Source organism: Muscardinus avellanarius (genome assembly GCF_963383645.1).
Source record: "Muscardinus avellanarius genome assembly, chromosome: 3".
In the NCBI taxonomy this organism is placed as follows: Eukaryota; Metazoa; Chordata; class Mammalia; order Rodentia; family Gliridae; genus Muscardinus; species Muscardinus avellanarius.
In genome coordinates this window covers 141,093,489-141,117,192 of record NC_137788.1, presented here as the reverse complement: position 1 = coordinate 141,117,192, position 23,704 = coordinate 141,093,489, and the positions used below count along the sequence as shown (strand labels likewise).

General features: G+C 57.1%; 1 protein-coding gene across 5 annotated transcripts in view; it reads left to right on the top strand.

Moving 5' to 3' along the window:
* The window catches only part of PSTPIP1 (proline-serine-threonine phosphatase interacting protein 1), a gene marked incomplete at both ends in the record, with an annotated part of 42,607 nt that extends 30,486 nt beyond the window's left edge, over positions 1 to 12,121 (top strand). For 2 of the 5 annotated variants that reach the window (XM_080692079.1, XM_080692078.1), the window contains 12 exons: positions 3,960 to 3,994; positions 4,183 to 4,289; positions 6,163 to 6,225; positions 6,721 to 6,819; positions 7,464 to 7,509; positions 8,128 to 8,207; positions 8,513 to 8,611; positions 9,303 to 9,399; positions 10,583 to 10,673; positions 10,871 to 10,926; positions 11,144 to 11,277; positions 11,990 to 12,121. In XM_080692079.1, coding sequence (XP_080548205.1) covers positions 3,960 to 3,994; positions 4,183 to 4,289; positions 6,163 to 6,225; positions 6,721 to 6,819; positions 7,464 to 7,509; positions 8,128 to 8,207; positions 8,513 to 8,611; positions 9,303 to 9,399; positions 10,583 to 10,673; positions 10,871 to 10,926; positions 11,144 to 11,277; positions 11,990 to 12,121 — 1,039 coding nt within the window. The remainder of the gene's footprint in view (positions 1 to 3,959; positions 3,995 to 4,182; positions 4,290 to 6,162; positions 6,226 to 6,720; positions 6,820 to 7,463; positions 7,510 to 8,127; positions 8,208 to 8,512; positions 8,612 to 9,302; positions 9,400 to 10,582; positions 10,674 to 10,870; positions 10,927 to 11,143; positions 11,278 to 11,989) is intronic. The other 3 variants (XM_080692075.1, XM_080692076.1, XM_080692077.1) reach the window with 3 other exon arrangements.
* Between the last annotated feature and the right edge of the window lie 11,583 nt (positions 12,122 to 23,704).

Here is a 23,704-nt window from a genome sequence, read left to right as displayed (position 1 = left end):
AGGAGAGAGGACCTGAGCCTGTGGCGATCTCTGGGTCTCGCCCTTGGCTGTTCCTACCTCCAACCAGGAGAAGGAAGGAAGGAGAGAGGAGAGAAAAGAGAGGAGAGAGAGAGAGAGAGAGAGAGAGGGAGAGAGAGAGAGAAAGGAAGAAGGGCTAGAGGAAAACTGATCAGCGTGAGTCAGGGGAGACTAGCACCCAAGGCCCGGGGGCCCAGGTGTTGAGCAGGTGAGCACACGGCTCTGGGAGGAAGCGTACACACACTCTGGTCCCTGTCCACCTTTGTGAGCTGTGTGGCTGTGGGCCAGTCGCTTGACCTCTCCGTGTTTGTTTCTCCTCTGCCCACTCCAGTGGGCGGTGGTGTAGATAAGCAAGAGCCTGGTCTGAGGATGCCCGGGCAGGGCTGGGCGCAGGGGAAGGCTGGAGACAGGGGAAGGGATGAGCAGCTGTCTGTCAGGCCCATGCTGGTCCCTTCTGGGAAGGCTGTGGGTGGTGCTACAGAGAGGCGGCCAGGCAAGGAGGCGAAGGCTGTGTGTGTGGGGGAACTGACCCTGCCCCCCCTCCAAGACCAGCTGGAAAGGAGAACTCTCCAGAAGGAGGGGCCTCACGGGGGAGCGCAGGCGCTGGAGGGGAGCCAGGCAGGGGCGGCCTGTGTGAGGCATGCTCAAGGGGCTGTGAGTCAGAGCAGTGGTGGCAAGGGGAGGTGCAGAAGACCTTGATCCATTTTGAGAAAGGTGCCGTGGAGCCGGTGTGATGGTGCACACCTGTAACCCCAGTGCTTGGGAGGCCGAGACAGGTTCAACCCCCACCCAGCCTCAGCAATTTAGAAAGACCCTGTTTAAAAAAAAAAAATAAGGTCGGTCCCCAGTACAGAAAGAAAGGAGAAAGAAAGGAGAAAGGAAGGAGGGAGGGAAGGAGAGAGGGAGGGAGGGTGCGGTGGTCAGACTGAGGCTCTGGGCAGCACTGACTCCCTGCAGGGCCTTGGAAGGCAGGCTCAGAGGGCTCCCATGTCTTATTTTCCGTGTGACCCTGAGAGGATCACTCCTGAGAGGCGCTCTGGGTTCCCATAATGACAGGTTCAGTGGATGCTCAGGAAACGGCAGGGGTCTTTTTTGGGTGTACTGAGGATGGATCCCAGAGCCATTCTACCTCTGAGCTTCACCCCCAGCCCTATTTTAGTTTTGGAATAGAGTCTCATACGGTTGCTGAGGCCTCACTAGGTCGCAAGGCTGGCCTCGAACCTGTGATCTCCTGTGTCAGCCTCCCAAGGACTGGGATTATGAGTGTGCACCATCACGCTGGCCAGGCTAAGCATATCTGAATATGATCTGGGGGTGGTGGTGACGCTTTTGCACACGTAGCTGGCAGCAAACCTCCTCGGGGCCAATTAGATCTGGTCTCCATACCCCACGGGTTCTAAAGGCAGCTGCGGCCATTGCTGGGGCTCGTCAGTATGGCGGACACCTCACACTCAGTCCTGCAGAAGGTTTGCGGCCCGTGCAGTGCGGCCCAGGCCTTGCTCCCCTTCTCCTCTGCCCGGTGGTCCCCAGCCCTCGAGGTCTGCCCTGCCTGGCACCTGCTCCCCAGGAGCTGGGGCCTCTCTTGCTCTTTGCCCAGGCGGGGCTCAGGAAATGAAGAGGAATGGGGGCGAGGGGCGCCAGCTTCCGGTGAGCCCCTCCGTGGTTGGCTGGCAAGGACAGCCCCAGAGGGGTGAGCGCTCAAGTCCTCGGTCCACCCCACCTCCAAACCTAAATGTCACACACCTGAAACGCTGTGGGTTTCCTGCCAGGAGAGGTTTATTATTATTATTATTATTATTATTATTATTATTATTATCTCTGTTCCTCTGAACTGGAGAGAATAAGGACATCACGGGCGGGTGGAGGATCCTGCCCAGTCTCTGACAGCTCTTCACTGTGGCACAGCCGCACAGGGGAGAGAGCGCGTCCTGGCCGGCGGGTGAGCAGGGGATAGGGATGCCATCGCAGGGACTTGGAGGCACATGCCATGTGGTAGGGAGAACATGAGAGGCGCCATTTGTAGACTGTATTTGAACATGAAATTGCAGGCTGAGCGTCCTGAGAGCCCAGCCAAAAAGTTAGCCATGAGGACACTGGGGGCAGATGTGAAAAGGCGGAGGCCGCCATGGAGACACAGTACCAGGGTCAGACGGGTCCTAACCTCCACGGGAAGACGGGGTGTCGCAGCAGCACCTCTCCTTTCTTGGAAGGAGCAGAGGCAGCCCTTGAGCTTGCCTCTTGCCAGTTAGGTGGGTAGGGCAGACCCTATTTTTTTTTTTTTTTTTTGCGGGTCTGGGGATGGAACACAGGGGCCTTCGACCTCCGAGCTACACCTCCTGCCCTATTTTTTATTCTTTATTTTGAAACCGGGTCTCACTGAGTTGCAGAGGGCCTCACTAAGTAACTGAGGCTGTCCGCGAACCGCGATCCTCCAGGTCTCAGCCTCCCGAATGCTGGGATTACAAGCGTGCGCCACCACGCCGGGCCGGGCAGACCCATCTTGCTCACGTGTAAAACGGGGCTAAGAAAGGCCCCTTCGCCTGCAGAGTTGAGGCCTGTCCGGACTGTCCAGCAGAGCGCCCGCGGCCTCACCCCACATTTCAGCCCAGCCCGCCTGGGGAGGAGGCTGGTTTCTACCCGGGGCTGCTGGTCTGTGGCCCCGCTGGCTCAGGGCAAGGGGCCTGGCATTACCTAGGACCCCACAGCCCTCTTTCGGGCCTGGATCCCTGTGGGTCCTTCCGGGCTGCTGCTGCTTCTTGGCCTCAGTTTCCCCAACTGTCCAAGCAAAGGAGGGAGTCCCCTGCGCAGCTTGCCTGGGGCTAGCCGGCAGGTGGGCGGAAGCGGCCCTGCCTCGCCCGCAGGGTGTCCTGGTGGGTGTCGTGCGGCCGCACGGCCACCAGGGGGCAGGCGAGCCGCTCCGCAGAGAGGCTAAAGCTGAGATTCCAGGAAGCTGGGCATCCTGTCTTTCTTTGCTCCTCTTGGCAGCCCTACTGCTTGGACATCGCCCCCGCTCCCATGCCTGTGCAGGCCTCCTCCCCTCCTCGCTCCACCTTTGTCTGGCTCTTCCCACTGTGCCCATGCCTGCCTGAGGACCCAGCCTTCCCTCACCTTCCCCAGACATCTCAGGTCACCTGCTAGGAGCAGGGTCGGCCCCCTTCTGCTTCCCCATCCCAGGAGCACTCAGTGCCCCGAGAGGAGAGAGATTTTGGGGAGGGAGGGACGGAGGGAGCATCCTGAGCTAGGCCCCTCTAGCAATGCAGACAAGAGTGGGGAGGGCTTGACCTCTCCCACTTCTACCACAGCAGGGGGCTGGCTTGCTTTACCTTTTCCAAATAGAGAGCTTCAGCTGGGCCTGGTGGTGCATACCAGCAATCCCAGTACTTAGGAGGCTGAGGCAGGAGGATTGCAGGTTTGAAGCCAGCCTCAGCAACTTAATGTGACCTTGCTTCAAAATTAAAAAGGGCTGGTGGTGTAGCTTGGAGGTAGAATGCCCCTGGGTTTAATCCCCAGTACAAAACAAAACAACAGAAAGCCTGGTGGCGTGGTGGTGCACACTTGTAATCCCAGCATTTGGGAGGCTAAGACAGGAGTATGGCGGTTCGTGGACAGCCTCAGCTACTTAGTGAGGCCCTTTGCAATTCAGTAAAACATAGGGCTGGAGGTATAGCTGAGAGGTAGAATGCCCCTGGGTTCCATCCCCAGTACAAAAAAAAAAAAAAAAAAGAGAACTTTGCCTTCCAGAAATCCCATTTTAGGTCTATGTAGATGACTAGAGGGTCCCTTGGATCCAGCTGTGTGTGTGTGTGTGTGTGTGTGTGTGTGTGTGTGTGTGTGTGTGAGCCCCAGGGTCCTCCCACCAAAATAAAAGCCCCCTGGGGGCAGCCAGGACTTCCTGTTCTCTGGTGCCAGCCCCCGCTGACCTGGACCTTCCTGTTTTGCAGCTCCCTGAGGACCTCCTTTGACTCCCTGAAGCAGCGTAAGTTCCAAGAGTCCCCGCCCCAGGCTGCAGGGTGACAGGTCCGGGAACCCCGATCCCTCACGGAGGAGGTGGATTCTGGCCAGAAGGCCACAGCCAGCTTTGCACAGGCTGCGAGCCTGGCGGAGGATCTGGGGGGGGGGGAGGTGTGGGGTGCTGTGGGTGGCTGAGGCCGGGCTCCCACCCAGAGATGGAGCACGTGGGCAGCGCGCACATCCAGCTGGCCCTGAACCTGCGCGAGGAGCTGCGGAGCCTCGAGGAGTTCCGCGAGAGGCAGAAGGAGCAGAGGAAGAAGGTGAGCAGCGCTGGGCAGAGGCAGCGGGCGTCCTGATGAGCCAGCGAGGGCGGGCACAGCGCCCCGGCCTCGGGTGGAGGAAGGGCATGCCCACGCGCCTGCGCTCTAGCAGCCCACCGAGGGGACTGGCCCCACTAGGGAAGAGGGGAAGATGCTGGTCCTTGTGATTATCCTGCTACACACACTGTAGAGGGCTGGGGACAACTGGGGTTTGTCTAGAGCATCCAACCTGAGTTACTCCTGGAAAATGAATCAGGACAGTTTGTCCCGAAGAGAGGCAGCTGGGTACAGTGGTGCAGGCCTGTAATCCCAGGCCTCGGGAGGCTGAGACAGGCAGATCGCAGGTTGGAGGCCAGCCTCAGCATCTAGCAAAGACCCTCAGCAACTCAGCAAAACCCCCCTTCAAATTGTAAAAGGGGAGAGGGTGCTGGAGTGTAGCTCAGAGGGTTCAATCTCCAGTACCAAAAAAAAAAAAAGGAAGGAAGGAAGGAAGGCCGGTCAAGTTGGGAGCCAGTTCCTCTGCATGGCCCAAGGCTGAGGAGGCCGACACAGACACGGGGGGGGGGGGGGGGGGATGGGGGCAGCTGAGCATCCAGAGGTTTCTCACCTATGTGCAGGGCGCCGCCGACCCTAGGTGGGTGACTGCATTGCAGGCAAGTGAGGTGCCCTCACGGGATGTGCACACAGAGGATCTTGTCAGGGAGACAGAAGGGCGAGAAGGGCGGGCGCCCCTCCCAAGCAAGTTGGGCTTGCACCTGGGGAGAGGGGGCTCAGGCTCCCGGGGTCTCAGTGAATACAGCTCACTGTGAAGGAAGAAGTCTCCACATTGTGGGGGAGGGGCCTGGCTAAGCCCTGTTCACCTCCAGGGCCCTGGGTGCTTAGCCCAGAACCAGGACCCCTCCGTCTTCCCGGACAGGGCTCAGCTCTCAGCAGGTCTCAGCCCTGAATTCAGCTTGGCTGCACGCACGCGGCCGCCAGCTGGGTCTGGGCCTTCTCGAGTCTGCACTCGTCTTCCTGAGCAGACTGCGTGTCCCCCGGCTATCCTCAGAAGCCACCCGGCCTCTGAGGTGACCGCTCGGAGCTGGGCCCTGCAGAGCACGCGGGACCCTGCCACAGGGAGGCCCTGGCCCGGCTACTCCGAGCTGGTGGCCAAGGGGTGGTGACGTGCTGCGGTGGCCCTGTGGCCACGTGTGCGTGTGCAGGGGAGGGTGGGCACGTTGGCCTTGCCTGGTCCTGCGTGCAGGTGTATGTTTCTGTGCACGCGTGTCCGGGCTTCGTGCCTGGGCAGTCTCCTTGCTGGGCCGGACCCTCCTGAGACCTCAGGGACAAAAGGGTCCCAATCTTAGTGCGGGGCGTTTGATTCCGCATTCTTCTCCCCCGCCGCCCCCCCCCAACATGGCCGCTTCACCTTCTGCATCTAAACAGGAGGCCTGGTGGGGGTGTAGGTGCGCCCCTCGTGCCCGTGTGAGTGTGTAGCCCGTGGCTGTGCACGGTGAACATGGGCATGACCGTTATTGAGTGGTCCATGTGTCCACGTGGGGTCTACATGCATGGGTGAGCCAGATGCGTGCACTGTGTAAGTGACTGGTGTGTCGGGGCGTGTGAATGGATTCTGTGTGCGTCTGCGCGTGTCACTGACGGTCAGCAGCATGTTTGGGTGAGGGTGCCGCGTCGGGACCGCTGGCCTGGATTTCTTCTTGGCCTCCTGACCTGAGGTAATTGTGAAGGAGGTGCTCTGGGAGCAGAAGGACACCCTGTCACCCCTTAGAGGCAGGAGGGGTGCTGTGCCTCATCCTAGGGACACCCGTCCTCTTGGCCTAGGGGAGCGTCCTGAGGCCGCGGCCCCCTGCTCAGAGCCTCGTGTCCCCTGCAGTACGAGGCCGTCATGGACCGAGTTCAGAAGAGCAAGCTGTCGCTCTATAAGAAGACCATGGAGGTGAGCTGGAGTCTGGGGCTGCTGCGCCCCTCCTGGCAGCCCCGGGCTGCCCACCCCGCCTCCATCTGCAGAGAGGCCGGCGGGGTGCTGCACTGGACCTAGGACTCCCAGCGGATCCGCTTGGGGGCCTGACCAAAGGGCAGAGGGACAGTCCCACACAGTGACCCCCGCAGCAGAGGGAGCAGAGGGAGGAGGATCCCTGAGTGTCCACGGGACCCGGCAGGAAGGGGGAAGGAGCCTGAGAAGCTGCAGAGGGTTGGCTCAGGGAGGACGTGTGGCACCTGCAGGGACCTCCCGCCGAAACGCTGGCCCGGGGCAGGCAGGACAGCCAGCAGCCTCTGCCTTCTCCACCCCATGCCCCAGCCCTCGATCAGGGTCCCTGGTGGGTGACCACTCCCCACCATCCGCACAGTCCCCCACAGGGAAGAGGCAGGCTGGGCTCGGGGGCATCGGGGGTGGGGGGCCGCCAAGTCACACCTCCCCCCGCAACCCCAGTCCAAGAAGACGTACGAGCAGAAGTGCCGCGACTCAGACGACGCCGAGCAGGCCTTCGAGCGCGTCAGTGCCGGCGGCCACCAGAAGCAAGTGGAGAAGGTGTGCAGGCCACGGTGTCACCAGGGCTGGGGCGGGACGGGCTGCTCGGCCCCAGCATCTCAGGGTGTGTGTGACAGAGAGGGTCATCTCCATCCCCATCACCTCCTGGCTGTACCCAAGGGCCCGTTCATCACAGCAGCTTCCTGGGGCCTCAGGCTCACAAGCAGGAGGCGCAGGCACCCCCCGCCCCAGGACCATCAGAGGGCACAGAGGAAACAGCCCCAGGAGGGGTTGCCTTGCCCAGGTCTCAGAGCCAGGAAGCTCCAGAGACGGGATTCAAACCCGGAGTCCACGGCCCAGGCTGGTGCCTGGGCCCACTGTGCAGATAGGAAAGCGAAGGCTGGGAGAGAGCGGGGCCTGCAGGGAGTCAGGGCAGCAGTGAGGGGCTGGGCCAAGTGCAGCCCGGTGTCTGAGGTGCCCTCTGGGCCCCACCCCCACTTTTCACTGCATCCTCCTGGACCGCAGGCTTCTGTCTCTGTTCCACTTTCATGGAAGCAACCTGGGTGCTTCCTGGAGGGAGTTTGCCCAGTTTGCTCCTGAGTGTCCCCCCGGGTCTCCAGGGACTATGTAATGAGTCCCTTCTGAGGAGCAGGAGGAGGCTGGGGTCCGCGGCGGGGCTGAGCACCGCTCTTCTGTGTCCTCAGAGCCAGAACAAGGCCAAGCAGTGCAAGGAGTCTGCCGCCGAGGCAGGTAGGTGGCCCCTTGGTGTCCTGCCTCACCGTGTCTCTGAGCACGCCCACCCTCACCCCGCGGCTGCAGAGGCTGCTCCCACCAACCTAGGGGTGGCTGCCGCTGCCAGCCCCTTCCTAACAGACACAGAGGCTGAGGCACAGTTTTAGTAATTTGCCTGAGGTCACGCAGCCCATCAGTGGTGGAGACGGCTCTGGAGATGGGCCCCTCCGGTTCCCTCTCAGCCTCCTGCAGGCGCCCAACCCTCTCTGGCCCCCTTTAGCCTGACCCTCCCTGCACCCAGCCTCCTCCCTTCCCCAGGAAGGCTCTCCCCACTTCTACTCTGCCTCTCCCTTGGCTAGGAGACCAGTGACCAGGAGATGAGGGGCAGAGGTCATAGGTCATGGGCCCCAATGGCCCCTCGGCCCCTCCAAGGGCGCATGGCTGCCCTCCTTCAGCCTCCGTTTCCCATCTGGACTCTGAACTTGAGTGCCAGGGACTCGGCTCCAGCCCTCAGCGCTCAGAGCATTGTTGGGGAGCCGAGACCCCCGGACAGGGCTGCGTGGGGCAGGGGCGGGCGGCGGTGGGGGCTGTGGTGGGTCCAGGCCCCAGCCGCCCTGAGGGCCCCTGTGCTTGCAGAGCGCGTGTACCGGCAGAACGTGGAGCAGCTGGAGAAGGCGCGGGCCGAGTGGGAGCAGGAGCACCGCACCACCTGCCAGGTGAGCCTGCGCAGCCGCAGATGCAGAGGGCACCCAGCCCCTCTCCTGCTGCGGGACCAGTCACCCCTTGTCCTCCTCATCTACTCGCCGCCTGGCTTTGGGCCCATGCCCCTCCTCGCCTGCTTCCTGCTACAGCCCAAACTGAGGCCCAGACAAAACCCACAGCTTTGCTGGGCCCGGCTGGTGGGCAGCATGGGGGACCAGGGCTTCCTCTCACTACGTGTCCCAGGCAGCAACCTCCCTCCCGGACGCTATAGGTCTGGCTGCCCCCACAGCCCCTTCTCACCGCGTCCTCTCTATCCCAGGCCTTTCAGCTGCAGGAGTCTGACCGACTGACCATTCTCCGCAACGCGCTATGGGTGCACTGCAACCAGCTCTCCATGCAGTGCGTCAAGGACGATGAGGTGGGGCTGGGGGCTGGGGGCAGGCAGCCCAGGTCCACCGCACCAGGCAGCATCACCTGGTGGTCCCAGTACTCCAGCTCAGGCCTCTGGCTTTCTGCCTGCAGGTCCGAGCCATTGTGGCCAGGCTGCCCCTGGGCCAGGGTGGGAGAGCAGGCTCGGAGGGGTTGGGCGGCCCTAAGGCTCTGCTCCAGGCCTGGTGCTTGTTTGCAGGAGCAGGTCCAGTTCCCCCCACCCCAGGTGGTCTAGATCTCTTTTCTGAGCCCCACATGGTGGGTGGGAAAGCACCCTCCCCTACAGAGAGGCCTCCAGCTCTGTGAGTGATGGTGGCCGCGCCACAAGCTCTCGGGCAGCCCGAGGCCTGCAGCTGCCCTGCCTGAGCCCCTCTGCGCATAGGCTGTTGTTGCAAGTGCCGTCCTGGGCCCAAGTGGTGATGCCAGGAGCACGGGCTCCAGATCCAAGGCCTGCTACGCTGCATCTTTGTTCTGTGACCGAGGACACGTCATCTTCCTCTCTGGGTTTCCTCACCCCTAAAACAGGGAAAGTGTGTCTGCAGGAAGCCCTAGGCCAGGGCTTTCGCCCCGGGGAGGGAAGTCCCTTCCCCAGGCCCCTCATTTCAGGTGCTGAGCAGCGGGGTCCCTGGCTGGTGAGGAGGGGCAAGCCGGGCCCACCACCTCTGCTCTTCCTGCCCCAGCTTTACGAGGAAGTGCGGCTGACGCTCGAAGGCTGCAGCGTGGACACCGACATCAACGGCTTCATCCAGGCCAAGAGCACAGGCACCGAGCCCCCAGGTATGCCAGGGCACCCTCTGGGGCCCAGCCTGCCTGGCCCTCGGTCTGGCCGAGGACCTCAGAGCCTTGAGTGCCAGCTCAAAGCTTCTTTCTGGGTGGAGAAGGTAGGCCAGACCCCAGGAGAGGGCTAGGGGGAGTTCCAGGTATTCGGAAGGAAGAGGTGGCCAGGTATGGTGGCGCACGCTTGTAACCCCAGTATGTGGGAGGCTGAGACTGGAAGATCACAGGTTTGAGGACAGCCTCTGCTAGTAGTGAAACTTTCATCAACCCTGTGAGACCTTGTTTCAAAATAAAAATAAAATAGGGCTGGGGGTGTACCTCAGAGGTAGAATTTCCTTGGGTTCAATCCTCAGTCTGTCTGTCTGTCTGTCTCTCTCTCTCTTACACATGCATACATACAGAGAGAGAGAGAGAGAGAGAGAGAGAGAGAGAGAGAGAAAAGAAGAAGAAGGAGAAGAGGCATACACCTGTAATCCCAGTACTTGAGAGGCTGAGTTGGGAGGACCACAGGTTCAAGGCCAGCCCCAGCAACTTAGCAAGGCTCTTAGCAACTTAGGCCCTGTTTCTTTATGTTGTTGTTTTATTATTATGATGATTTTAAATTTTGAAGCAGGGTCTAGCTAAGTTGCTGAGGCTGGTCTCGAACCTATGATCCTCCTGTCTCAGTCTCCCAAGTACTGAGATTACAGGTGAATGCCACCATCCCTGGCTGCAAGATCTTTTTTCAAAATAAAAATTAAAAGGCCTGGGGGTAAGCTGGGCTTAATGGCACACACTTGTAAGCAGCCTCAGCTGCTTAGGCCCTTTGCAACTCAGTGAGACCCTGTTTCAAAATAAAGAATAAAAAAAAAAGAGGACTGGGGGTGTAGCTTGGAGGTAGAATGCCCCTGGGTTCCATCCCCAGTACCACCAAAAGGGGGAGCTGGAGGTATAGCTCAGTGGTAAAGTACTCCTAAGCTCAATACACAGTATCAAAAATAAAAAAGGAAGAGGTGGAGATAGGGATTAGAAGTGGGGAACCTCTCCCAGCTCTTACCCCAGTCTGGTTCCACTAAATCTCGAGCCCAGAACGTCAGTGTGTTTTCAGCGGTACCCAACAGTACTGGTTGGGTCAGGGCTAGCATGGGAAAGTGGGGCCCGTCCTGCCCCCGCTGCCCCAGCCTCACAGGCTCGCTGTCTGCAGCGCCGGTGACCTACCAGAACTACTACGACCGCGAGGTCACCCCGCCACCCGGCAGCCCTGGCACACAGCCGTCCTGCGGCATGATAAAGAGGTGAGCGGCAGTGGAGGCCGGCTGTGACCCGGGCCTGCAGGGAGCAGGTACAGAGATGATGCCTGCTGGGGAAGGAAGGACCCTGAGCCCCCTCAGAGCAAGGGCTGGTCCTGGAGTTCTCCGGTCTAACCCGCCTGCTTCCAGGGTGCCTGGGGTGTCAGGTGAGGAGACCCACCCACTCCCCTCCCTGCCCCCAGGTTCTCCGGGCTGCTGCACGGAAGCCCCAAGACCATATCTTCACAAGCTCCTGCTGGTAACAGGGTGTAACATGGGAGGTCCCCAAACATTATGTGACCCTGGTGGGGGTTGGGAAGACGTCTGCATGGCATAGATGGGGTCCCTGGGGTTATAAAAGGGGAAAGGTGTACCCTCCAACAGAAAGGGCATAGTGGAGAGGGCTGAACCCTAGGGGCTCCGTGTGGGCAGGCCTCTTCCAAAGGGGCAGGGTCCAGGCCTCGCCCTGTTCTCAGTCTCCACAGAGACCCTGAGTGCTACCCCCAAGCAGAATGAGTGTGTCTACGCAGCCATCGTGGTGCAGGAGTCTCTGGGAACCCCTGTCCCACCAGCACAGGACTACCGGGCACTCTATGACTACACGGCGCAGGTGAGGCCCTGTCCTGAGCGCGTGTGCTCAGGTGTGAGTACACACACAGGTACTGTGGCTGGAGTGTGCTGGGGGCACAGGCGCTTGGCACAGCATGCCGTGCTGAAGAGGGGCTTGTGGTGCACACCTGCTGAGTGTGGGGACAGGCACAGGGCACGCACCTGTCAGATCTGCACACACAGGAGCCCACGCAGGCCGGGCCTTCTGTGCACGCACAAGGCTGTGTGTGAGGTGCACACAATCGGACAGGCTGACGGCACTGGGCTGGCTGCTGAGGGTGAAGGTGTGAGGGTCAGGGCCTTGTCCCCTGTGGCCATGGTATAGAGGAAGCCATGGCCAGGAGCCGTCAGCCGTGCTGTGGGCTGATTTTCTGATGCCTGGGGGAAGAGGGTAGGTGGAGGTTCTGGGGCAGCTGTGCCAAGTCCCCACTCTGCGCCCTTTGTTGAGGTGAGGGGTGCAGAGCTGAGAGCCGCACCCACCTGGACTGTGGCCAGCCCCTCTTCAGGGCTGGGGGGCTGGGTGTGGGCTGCACTGACCGAGGCTCCGCTCAGGGATGTGGACTTCTCAAGCCAGGCGGGGCGCCAGGCCAGAACGACGGTGGGCTTGGGGTGTGGTGAGCAGCCCTGGCCCCTGGGGTATCCAGGTGGCCGGAGGGGCCTCTGGTGACAAACTGAGGGGCAGGAGGCTCACCCACCTGCCATCTCTTGCCCAGAACTCCGACGAGCTGGACATGTGCGCAGGGGACATCCTGGCAGTCATCCTGGAAGGGGAGGATGGCTGGTGGACAGTGGAGCGGAATGGGCAGCGTGGCTTCGTCCCCGGGTCCTACCTGGAGAGACTCTGAGGAAGGAGCAGCGGCCCCAGCAGGCCTGGCGCGGCCTGTGGGGCAGGAGCGTCCCTGCCACCGCCGGCCTCAGGGTCGGCGCGTGCCTGGGCCCCCGGGGCTCCCCGGGGAACCTCTCCCACCGGAATAAAGGAATGCGTTTTTTTTCTCTGTGGTCTGCTGGGGTCCCTTTTTTCTTTTGCCCCAGTGTCCAGGCGCCCAGTGCACAGGAAAAGGGAGGAATTGGGGGCGACGGAGCTCCAGCACCCCGACAGGCCTTCAGCTATAGTCACTGGGGGGCCCAAAAATTCCCAAGTTCTGCCGGGAACAGAGAAGAGGGCGGTGGGACCTGGCGTGGAGGGAGGCTGGTGCAGGGTGGGGCGGGGCCGGGAGGGGGCGAGCCGTTCAGAGGGGCAGTATCTAGGCCAGGGCGGCAGCGCGCTGGGCAGGCGGAGGAGGTGGAGGTCAGTCTCCTCCCCTGAAGGAGAGAAGTGTCTGTGCGTAGACGTGGCTGTGGCAGCCCGGGCCACACGCTCCTCCCTCCCCGCGCCAAGGGTCCCAGGGTGATTCCCGCAGGCGGCTCGGGTGTGGTGGTGGCTCGGAGGCGGTGCTTGCTCAGGCGCGCCCCCTCCTGGAAGGGCCGAGCTCCTCCGCCCTCGGGGCGAGCAGGGGCTGGAGGCCTGGAGCCGTCCTCCCAGGTGAGGGCGCGCTTGCCTGGGGAGCCGCATCTGGGCTGAGCGTGGCTGGTGTGTGAAGGACGGACAGCCAGGCGGGAAAGAGGGGTGCAGAGCCAGTTCCGAGCTGAGCCTTACAGATGGGCAGAGTCTCCCAGGCGAAGCAGGAGACAGAGCCTGAGCAAGGTCAGAGGAGGCAGGGTGGCCGGACCCACGGCCCCTGCGGTCGGGTCATGGTGGGCAGTGAAAAGAGAGGACAGGTAGGTATTGGTGCTTTATTTATTCCCCCAAAATACCCTGTCATCTTGATTGAGTATTCCATTCTACTGCAAAGATTTTTTTAAAAGTCCCTTGGCCTAGATATTTATCATCAGCTCTGACAGGTGCCGCAGTACCTGTGGCCCCGGTGGGTGCTGGGTAATGAGTGTTAGCTAACAGCCTGTACCCCGCTCACGCAGGCAGCCAGCGGGAACACCCGAAAGCAACTTTGGGTCACAATTTATACTGGGGGGAGGGGGGCACCAAAATATGTAAGCCAGACTCATCACCTCTGCATCTCTACATTGTGTGTGTGTGTGTGTGTGTGTGTGTGTGTGTGTGTGTGTGTGTGGTACTGGGGTTCCTGGAAGCCCTTCTATATCCGGGCTACACTCCCAAACCTATTTTTTTTATTTTTGGAAACAGGATCTCTTAAGCCAGCGCGATCCTCCTGTCTCAGCCTCCCAAGCGCGGGGATTACAAGCGTGTGCCCCCACGCCCGGCTGCATGTCTACATTTCTGTGCACCAGACCACAACCTCAGCTTCTGGGGACCCAGCAGAGGAGACTGGATGGTAAAACGGCAGTCGGCGTGTGTGCGACTGGGGAGTCGGCGGGTGTGCGATTGGGGAGTCGGTGGGTGTGCAACTGGGAGTGGGTGGGTGTGCGACTGGGGAGTCGGTGGGTGTGCGACTGGGGAGTCGGTGGGTGTGCAACTGGGAGTGGGTGGGTGTGCGACTGGGGAGTCGGTGGGTGTGTGACTGGGGAGTCGGTGGGTGTGCGGCTGGGGAGTCGGTGGGTGTGCGGCTGGGGAGTCGGTGGGTGTGCGACTGGGGAGTCGGTGGGTGTGCGGCTGGGGAGTCGGTGGGTGTGCGGCTGGGGAGTCTGCGTGTGTGCGGCTGGGGAGTCGGCGGGTGTGTGACTGGGTGTAGAAAGTCTCGCAGCCTCTTCAGGCAGAGGCCTGCTCAGAGAAAGCACTGTGCAGAGCCGGACTCTGAAGTCAGCTCAGCCTCCCTGGGTGGGCTTAGGCAGGTCACAGCGTCTCTGGGCCTCGGTCCCCTCATCAGTGAGATGGGTACAGTACGCTCTCGGGGCAAGTTGCTAACCCCATTCTGTTCAGATTAGATAACGGTCAAGTGCTCATTAAAAGCAAGGTTCTGGCACTTTTAATTTTTTGCAGGACTGGGAATGGAATCCAGGGGCATTCTACCTCTGAGCTACACCCCCAGCCCTACTTTTTATTCTTTATTTTATTTTATTTTGTGGGTCTAGGGACGGAACCCAGGGGCATTCGACCTCCGAGCTACACCCTCTGCCCTATTTTTTATTCTTTATTTTGAGACAGGGTCTCACTGAGTTGCAAAGGGCCTCACTAAGTAGCTGAGGCTGTCTGCGAACCGCGATCCTCCAGTCTCTCAGCCTCCTGAATGCTGGGATTACAAGCATGCGCCACCACGCCCAGCTAGTCTTTATTTTAAAACAGGGTCTCACTGAGTTGCAAAGGGCCTCACTAAACAGCTGAGGCTGTCCATGAACCGCAATGATCCTCTCTCAGCCTCCCAGATGCTGGGATTACAAGCATGCGCCACCACACCTGGCAAGGGGCTGGCCCTTTTGACAAGGCCCACGACCTCTGTATCATGGCTGTCATCAACAGCAGCTTTGAGTGGGGCATAATCCACCTCTCAGCATGTCCTCTGCACAGCTGAGGTCCCGTCCGTGGGTCCTTCTGGGGCGATGAGAAGCCACTGCCATGCCCACTGATGTCTGGCCCACGTCCCCCACTAGCCCACAGCTGTCCTGAGCCGAGCTCCTCTGCCAGGTCCTCTCTCTGGCTTGGCCTAGTGGAACCCGGACGTCTGCCCATTTCCTCACTCTGGCGCACGAAACAAGTAAGTACACAAGCCCAGAATGGGTGGCACAGGCAGGCCCCTGCCCTCGGGCTCTGCACAGGGGCTCCAGGACCACGGGCTGCGGCTGTCACGCTGCTCAGCACAGCCTGAGGGGCCAAGAGGAGGAGGAGGAGGGTCCGGGAGGAGGAGGAGGAGGAGGCCCCTGGAGGAGGAGGAGGAAGAGGATTCGAGAGGAGGAGGAGGAGGAGGAGGAGGAGGAGGAGGAGGAGGAGGAGGAGGTGGCCCCAGGAGGAGGAGGAGGTGGCTCCAGAAGGAGGAGGAGGAGGAGGAGGCCCTGAGAGGAGGAGGAGGAGGAGGAGGCCCTGAGAGGAGGAGGAGGAGGAGGAGGCCCCAGAGGAGGAGGAGGAGGAGGAGGCCCTAGGAGGAAGAGGAGGAGGAGGAGGACCTGAAAAAAGGAGGAGGAAGAGGAGAAGGAGGAGGCACCGGGAGGAGGAGGAGGAGGAGGAGGAGGAGGCCCGAGAGGAGGAAGAGGAGGCCCCGAGAGGAGGAGGAGGCCCCAGGAGGAGGAGGAGGAGGCCCGAGAGGAGGAAGAGGAGGCCCGTTCCATTGCCCGTTGTGCTGTGAGTTTCTACACTGGAGCAGTTTTTTACACAAGCTGTTCTGGTCCCATCTGACAGATGGAAACCAGATCTGTGTGAGCTGAGCTTGTGTGTGAACATTTCTGACATTTTCCGGGTGATCCAATATGTAGCAGGTTGACAGCCTCCGAGTAATGAGTTTTTCAGCTAAAAAAAAAATAAAATACAAACTTGAAAGTCTGAAAACCATATTCTAGGGCACCAGTGACTTAGGTCAGACCTTGAGTGTACAGGTACCAGATGCTGGGCGCACACAGCAAGTCTCTTTTCCACACTACATTATACCTATTGCATTTGTCTGACTTTCTTTGCTGGATAAATTCCAGAACAGGATCTGTGCATGTGCCAACTTCTCCTCGCCTAGCAAGGCCCTTCATGCTACCCAAGAAGGGATTCGGTGAGTAAATTAGAAGGTTTCCGCATGCTCACCACATAGCACACTCAGAAGAACTCGGAAACACAGCAGTTGAAAAACCACGGGCGAGCCGGGTGTGGGGGCGCGTGTTTGTGATCCCCAGACTTGGGAGGCTGAGACAGGAGGATCACAGGTTTGAGGCTAGCCTCAGTAACTTGGCAAGTCTCTCAGCAAATTAGGGAAACCCTGTTTTCAAATTAAAAAAAAATAAAATAGGTCTAGGGATGTGGCCTGGATTTAGAAGGCCCCTGGGTTCAATCCCCCCCCCCCGAAACACACACCATAGCACATAAAATTATGCACAGCACTTAATAATTGATGATAAAGACTGTATTACTGTATTTTCTATACTCTTTTTTTTGTACTAGGAACTGAGCTCAGGGGGTTCTACCTCTGAGCTAGGCCCCTTGTCCTGTATTTATTTTTAGTTTGAAGCAGGATCTCACTAAGTCGCTGAGACTGACCTTGAACCTGTGATCCTCTTGTCTTAGCCTCCCAGGTACTGGGATTATAGGTGTGTGTCCCCACGCCCAACTATACTCTACTGTGTGTGTGTGTGTGTGTGTGTGTGTGTGTGTGTCTGTGTGCACGCACACGCGTGTGTGTCTGTGTGGTACTGGGGAACCCAGGAGCCTTCTACCTCCGGGCTACACCCCCAGACATATTTTTATATTTTATTTGGAAACAGGGTCCACTAAGTTGCTGAGAGCCTCACTAAGCTGCTGAGGCTGGCTTTGAACCTTCAATCTTCCTGTCTCAGCCTCCCAAGTGTGGGGATTACAAGCACGCGCCACCACGCCCAGTTTACACTCTCCAGTACTCTACAGTGTGCTCTCAATTATTTAAAAAAAAAAAAAAAAACCAAGGCCGGGCGTGGCGGCGCACGCTTGTCATCCCCGCGCTTGGGAGGCGGAGACAGGAGGATCGCGCAGGTTCGAAGCCAGCCGCACTGGCATAAGAGACCCTGTTTCCAAAAATAAAATAGGTCTGGGAGTGTAGCCCGGAGGTAGAAGGGCTTCCAGGAACCCCAGTACCACAAAAAGAAAAAAAAAAAAAAAAGCAACCCAAAAAACAACAAAAACAAAAAACAAAAAAGGCATGCCGTACGCCAGTGCCCTGCACCACAGCAGCAGCAGCCTCCTAGGTGTTATTGACCATGTCTTGACTTCATCCCGGAGCCTCACTGAGTGACAGCCTGGGGCATCTGGCTCTATGATGTTTGCACCATGACAAAATCAACAAGGGGCATGTGTCTTGGGGCGTATTCCTGGTGTGAAGAGGCAGAGACTGTGTGGCCGCGTCCACAGCGAAGCTGGAGGGAGCTGTGCGCCCAGCCACCGTGCGTTGGTTCATGGCGGTGCCAACGTTATCCGTGCAGCTCCAGAGTGGAATGGAAACCTCCACGGTCTGACCCAGGAAGAGCACCGTGCTATTTTGTGAAGAGAAAGAAAAATATCTATACAATAAAATTCATATCATGGTGAAAAGCAAAACCGAGATCCATCAGCAAGTCTGTTTCTGTGTACACAGAGAAGGGTCTGGAAAGGCACACACTGCTCTTAAACTGGGTGATCTGTGGGCACTCTGTTCTTTACAGATGTCTTTATTGTTTACATTTTAAAGCACCAATTATTTTTGTTAAAATAAGCTTTTTAAAGACTTCTTTAAAAAAAAAAGTTGACAGTAGCGGTCAACTGTTAGGGTGAGAAACAGAGAGACCCCAGTAGCCATGAGCACCCAGTATCAGGACCAGGACTCCTCAGAGAAACAGACTCCAGGGCTGAGCCGCAGGAGGGTACGAGAGAGGATTCTGGGGCGTCTTGTTAGTCAGAAATGAAGCAGCTTTTCAAAAACGTGCGGGATACAGGTGGCAACTTGAAGGGGCTCCCACTGGCCGAATCTGGAAGCATTTGGGCGAGCTCTTCCCTCCAAAGGACAAAGATGAAATATACTGTTGAAAGACGGGAATCTGAGCTGGGCGCGGTGGCGCACGCTTGTAATCCCCGCGCTTGGGAGGCAGAGACAGGAGGATCGCGCAGGTTCGAAGCCAGCCTCAGCTCCTTAGTGAGGCTCTCAGCAACTTAGTGAGACCCTGTTTCCAAATAAAATATAAAATAGGGCTGGGAGTATAGCCCGGAGGTAGAAAGCCTCTGGGTTCCACCCCAGTACCACCAAAATAAATAAATAAATAAATAAATAAATAAATAAATAAATAAATAAAATATAAAATAGGGCTGGAGTGTAGCCTGGATGTAGAAAAGCCTCTGGGTTCCACCCTCAGTACCATGAGGAGGAGGAGGAGGAGGAGGAGGAGGAGGAGGAGGAGGAGGAGGAGGAGGAGACCATAAGTCCTTAATGTGTATAAATGGATATACAAAACTATACAACAGAGAAGAGAAAATGGGCTGGGGAATAAGGAAAGGAGGAGTCTGGACTGGAGACATCTTTGGTAATTATCACAGTAAAGACCCAGCTGCCAAATCTTGGGAGACGTTTGGTGAGGAGCAGGAGAGTCTAACAGCTTAAGACTGGTGTCCTCAGAGATGGCTTAATAGACGGGGGGAAATGGTAACTCACGAACGCATGTACGACCCCTTGAGCTGGACCAGGTAGCAACTTAACGCCTCTTTGCTCCAAGCTCACCTGTCCTGCCAGTGACCTGGGGACTCCACACTGCACTTCTTGGAGGGCTGGGGAAGGCGGAGGGCTTTTCTCTGTCATCTGGAAGGTACCTCCAGTGGCATTCTTCTTCCACACGGGACAGTGCGTCCTTCTCAGCCTGGGGAGAACCTGTGAGTTTCTAAGTTCCTGCTTTGCTCATCCTCTGTTTTGGGCTGAGCTGTTTTAGAGCTCTCTTTCTGCTCTTTTTAGTAAACTACCTTTTACACAGTAAATGGTTATTTATATTAAAAATTTCCTGCTTACTTTTAGACCAGGTGACTAAAAGTAACATCACGGGGCAGGGGTGTGGACAGACCCTGTATCCCTACCCATAGGACGTCTTGGGAGAGCACAGGCACCAATCGGGTTGGCACAGGCTTGTAATTCCAGCACTTGGGACGCTGAGACAGGAGGATCTGGGTTCATGGCCAGCATCAGCTACTTAGTGAGGCTCTCCAAAACAGTGAGATACTGTTTCAAAATAAAGAATAAACTGGGCATGGTGGTGCACTCTTGTAATCCCAGCATTCGGGAGGCTGAAACCAAAGGATCTTGGTTTGCAGACAGCCTCAGCTACTTAGTAAAGTCCTTTGCAACTTAGTGAGACCCTGTTTCAAAATAAAGAATAAAAATAGGGCAGGGGGTGTGGCTTGGAGGTCAAATGCCCCTGCCTGGGTTCCATCCCCAGACCCGAGAGAGAGAGAGAGAGAGAGAGAGAGAGAGAGAGAGAGAGAGAGAGAGAGAGAGAGAGAGGGAGAGGAAGGAAGGAAATATCTGGCTGGGAATATAGTTTGGAGATAGAATGCCCCTGGGTTTCATCCCCAGCACCACACGCACAAAAAACGGATGGTATACTTTCAGAATGTAAATGCCTTAAGAGATAAAACTAAATGCTCTGGATCTTAACACCAAAGAGGCATGACAACTAAACAGAATACTTGACCCTAGACTGGATGTAGAACAGCAAGGGGTGAAAAAATAGAATAACCTCACTGTAAAGGGCATCATGAGACCCACTGGGATCTGACTGGCAGATTGTTTTCCAGTGTTGAATGTACTGTGATTGTCAGAGACCTTCATTCTTAGGAAATACATCCTGAAGTGCCGGGGGTAGCAGGCCTCCACGTAGGCGGAGAAGGCGGGCAAGCACGTCCAAGAACACGGGACACATGGGACAAGACGGGGCAAGTGTATCTGGGTGTAGACGCAATTCTGATTCTTGCAACTGTCCTGTGGGTATGGAACAATTTTCAACTAAAATGAAAATTTATTTTATTATTTATTTATTTATTTATTTATTTTGGTGGTACTGGGGGTAGAACCCAGAGGCTTTCTACCTCCAGGCTATACTCCCAGACCTTTTTTTTAAAATTTAATTTGGAAACAGGGTCTCACTAAGTTGCTGAGAGCCTCACTAAGTAGCTGAGGCTGGCTTCGAACCTGTGCGATCCTCCTGTCTCAGCCTCCCAAGCGCAGGGATTACAAGCGTGCGCCACCACGCCCGGATAAAATAAAAATATTTTTAAAGGCAGTAAGATGTAACAGTGGTTTCCAACCATCACAGCGGCACCCGGGAAGGGCTCAGGCCACCTGTGCAGCTCCGGATCCGGACACCTGTGTCTACAGACCGGACTGCACGGGAGAAACGCGGCACTGCGCGGGCCTACGCGGACATTTCAGACATGAAGGGCAGCTGCGGTGTTCTGTGAGAAGGCCTCAAGGGTCTCAGACATGCGAGCTCCTGGTCTCAGCCGAGTGTGGAATGGCAGAGGCTCTCCAAGTGTTAAGCAGGTGGTCCTTGAATTGTAAGACACTGGTCAAAATGGACACATTTCCCTGCTAGTGGTTCCCAGGCAAGGTGGAAAGGCAATCCCAGGATCGTGTGCCAGGAATTAAACACAACTTAGAGCTGGCGGAAGCTGCAGTGGTTTAAGTGGCCCCGAAACCACACGCCCATCGCCATCTTTTTGGCTTCACGCCTGGCGTGTCCAGTCTGGCTGCAAGTGGCAGAGCAGGAAGCTGCTCTCTGAGCAGAGGTGCAGTAAGCAAAGGGGAAGTGCTGGGGGCGCCCTCTGCAGGGCACGGGCGACACTGCAACCGAGCAAAGGGGAAGTGCTGGGCGCGCCCTCTGCAGGGCACGGGCGACACTGCAATCCTTGCCGTCCCGGTCCCTACTTCTCATCTGATTCCCCTCTGCCTTTCTTCTCTTCATCCCTCGTTCACCCTCTCCCCTCACTCCTTCTGTCACTCTTCTGCTTTGTCTGTGTATCTCAACGCCCCCGTGCATGTCTCTGTCTCTATCTTCCCATCTTTTTCGTTGTCTCTCGCTCTCATCTCTCTCTGCCCTTCTCTCCCCCTTCCAGCTTGCTGGGGCTAGTTTGTGGCATCTGAAGATGATGAGTTTGTTCTGAGTACTTGTATTCTGTAGAGGAGGACCAGGACCCCGAGGTTCCTCGGGACAGTGATGCCCCAGACCTCTGCTCCCTGCCGCTCGATGAGGGCTCCTGTACTGCCTGCGCCCTGCGCTGGCATCGCTGGGCCATCCCAGGCAGCACAGAGGCCGGTCACCTCTGTCTATGGCAGCCGCGGAGGTAATGCCAACTGATCAGAATCCGTGAAGCTTGTGAGCATCGCTGTCTCCATGAGGTCCAGAGCCAGAAAACAGGTGCTGCCCAAAACAAGCTGCTGGTCAGCGTCCCCTGGAGGAGTCTGGGTCTCAGCAGGGCCCCGCTGTCCCTCCTCTTGGTGCTAGAGGCCCCTGTGCATGTGCGTGCATGAGTGTCTATTATTTCAGGACAGGACAAACCTCCCTGTGGCTCCTGCCTCCCGGTGATGAACAGTGGGAGTGGCCGTTGGCAGGCCAAGGATGTGACTGGTGTCTGATCCGCCCCTGGCTCCCCTCTGTGATGCTGTGGTGCTGATTCTGGGAGGCTTTAAAGCTGCTTTTTAATATTTTGTGGTACTGTGGATTGAACCCAGGGGCGTTCTACCTCCGCGCTACATCCACAACCTCCCCCTTTTTTTTTGAACCAGGGTCTCGCTAAGTAGCTAAGAATGGCTGCAAACCTATGATCCTCCTGTCTCAGCCTCCCAAGTACTGGGATTACAAGCATGCGCCACCATGCCTAGAAAAGCTGCTGTTTTAAAAAGCAAAACTTAAAAAAAAAAAAAGAGAGAGATACCGGGCATGGTGGCGCAGGGTTGTAATCTCAGCATTTGGGAGGCAGAGACTGGAGGATTATGGTTCAGGGACAGCCTCAGCTACTTAGCAAGGCCCTTTGCAACTCAGTGAGGCCCTGTTTCAAAAATAAAAAAATTAGAGCTGAGGGTGTTTCTCAGAGGTAGAATGCCCCTGTTTTCCCCTGCTTCCAACCCCAGTACTGAAAAAAAAAAAAAAAAAAAAAAGAGAATAACCAGTGTCAGAGTCCAAACACTGCTTATCAGCCCCAGCCTGTGATAAGGTAACTGCAAAATGAAAAACCTGGGGAGCCAGAGAGGCAGCGGTGGTGGTACAAGGTCACAGCATCCATACAAGGTCACAGCATCCGTGCCACCACGCAACAAGAACAGGCAAGAGGTGGGCGAGTCAGGGCAGCAGGACCAAATCCCATCGTTCCTGGAACTCAAGACCACAGTAACTTCCGCTTTGTGAACAGGAGTCGTTTTACTCTCTGCTTCCCACATCTTCCCGTGCAGGAGGACAGACTTACCTGATATTCAGGTGTCAACCTTAAAAGACACCGCCACCCCAACAGGATATGAACCGGTGCCCCTGGATGTGGTCCCTACCTGCCCCCTATCCCCGTGACTCTTTCCCCAACGGATGGACGGAGCCAGAAACCTGGGCCTGGCCTAGATCGCACCCATCCTCCCGCATCTCTGTCCCTGATGAATATGAAGTCTGCCATCCCCCCTCCAGTGTTCTGAGCCTGCCTAGGATGGTGTCCTACTGCATGCTGGGAAGTGCTCTCCTGACGACCACAGCAGCCACGCTGCCCTCAATCCATGCTCCACGCTGCAGGTGGCCTCAGGCCCGGCCAGTCCAGGTAGGCTTGCACTGCCATGGGCTTCGCAGTGCCTCTGCCTGCGAGTCACATCTCGCTGCACGGCAGTCTGTGAGACCCCAGAGGGGCTGGGCTTTGTCCCGTTTCCATCTTCTTCTCCCTGTTGCACTGTCAGCTCCAGGCACATCGGGCTCCTGCAGCTCTCCACGCACCCGTCACATTCCACACCCTTGTGCACCCCCACAGGGCTGATCCTGCGCCAGCCTTGGGTGTCTCCAGGAACCTCCTTTGGGCTCCAATTCATTTTTTGTGTTTTTTTGGGTGGTACTAGGGATTGAACCCAGGGGCATTCTATCTCTGACCTACACCTCCAGAACGTTTTATTTTTTTATTTTGAGACAAGGTCTCACTAAGTTATGGAGGATCTAAGTTGCTAAAGCTGCCTGCAAACCTGCAACCCTCCCATCTTTGCCTCCTGGGCAAGTACTGGGATCACAGGCGTGTGCTGGGGCTCCTGTTCCTTTATTATACCATTATTTTTTCCTTATCACTGTGGTGATCTATGTGTGTGAAAACTATCTGTTTCTGTATCTGTCTCTACTAAGTCACCAGCTCCTGAGAACAAGGGCAGCAGCACTGCCGCCCCGTGCCTGGCACACAGCAGACGCACCACCGCTCGGGGGGCAGAGGAGACCAAAGAGCATCTGCGGTTTTGAATACCAAGGCCTTCAAAATCTGGCAACAGATATAATGAAACCACATGCAAATCATGATGAACTGCAGACAGCACCAATCTGAAACATACTGCTGCTCTGGAGTTGAAATGCCCCCAAACAATTAGAACCTACATGTTGAGGGCCGATACAGTTTATTGAATTAGATTTTTCTATTTACAACTGAGATCACGCTACATACTATTCTGCTAGTCTACATGGGTACATCATCTCTACTGAGCTTAAGACTAATGATGAATGGGGTCAACCATACAGAAACACGTTCTCACACTCATTCTAATTGTTTTAAACAGTAGTGCATACATTATACTCCCACAAAGCCAGCTTTGATTAAAAACTAGTTTCAAAGATCAGTCTGATTTTGAAGA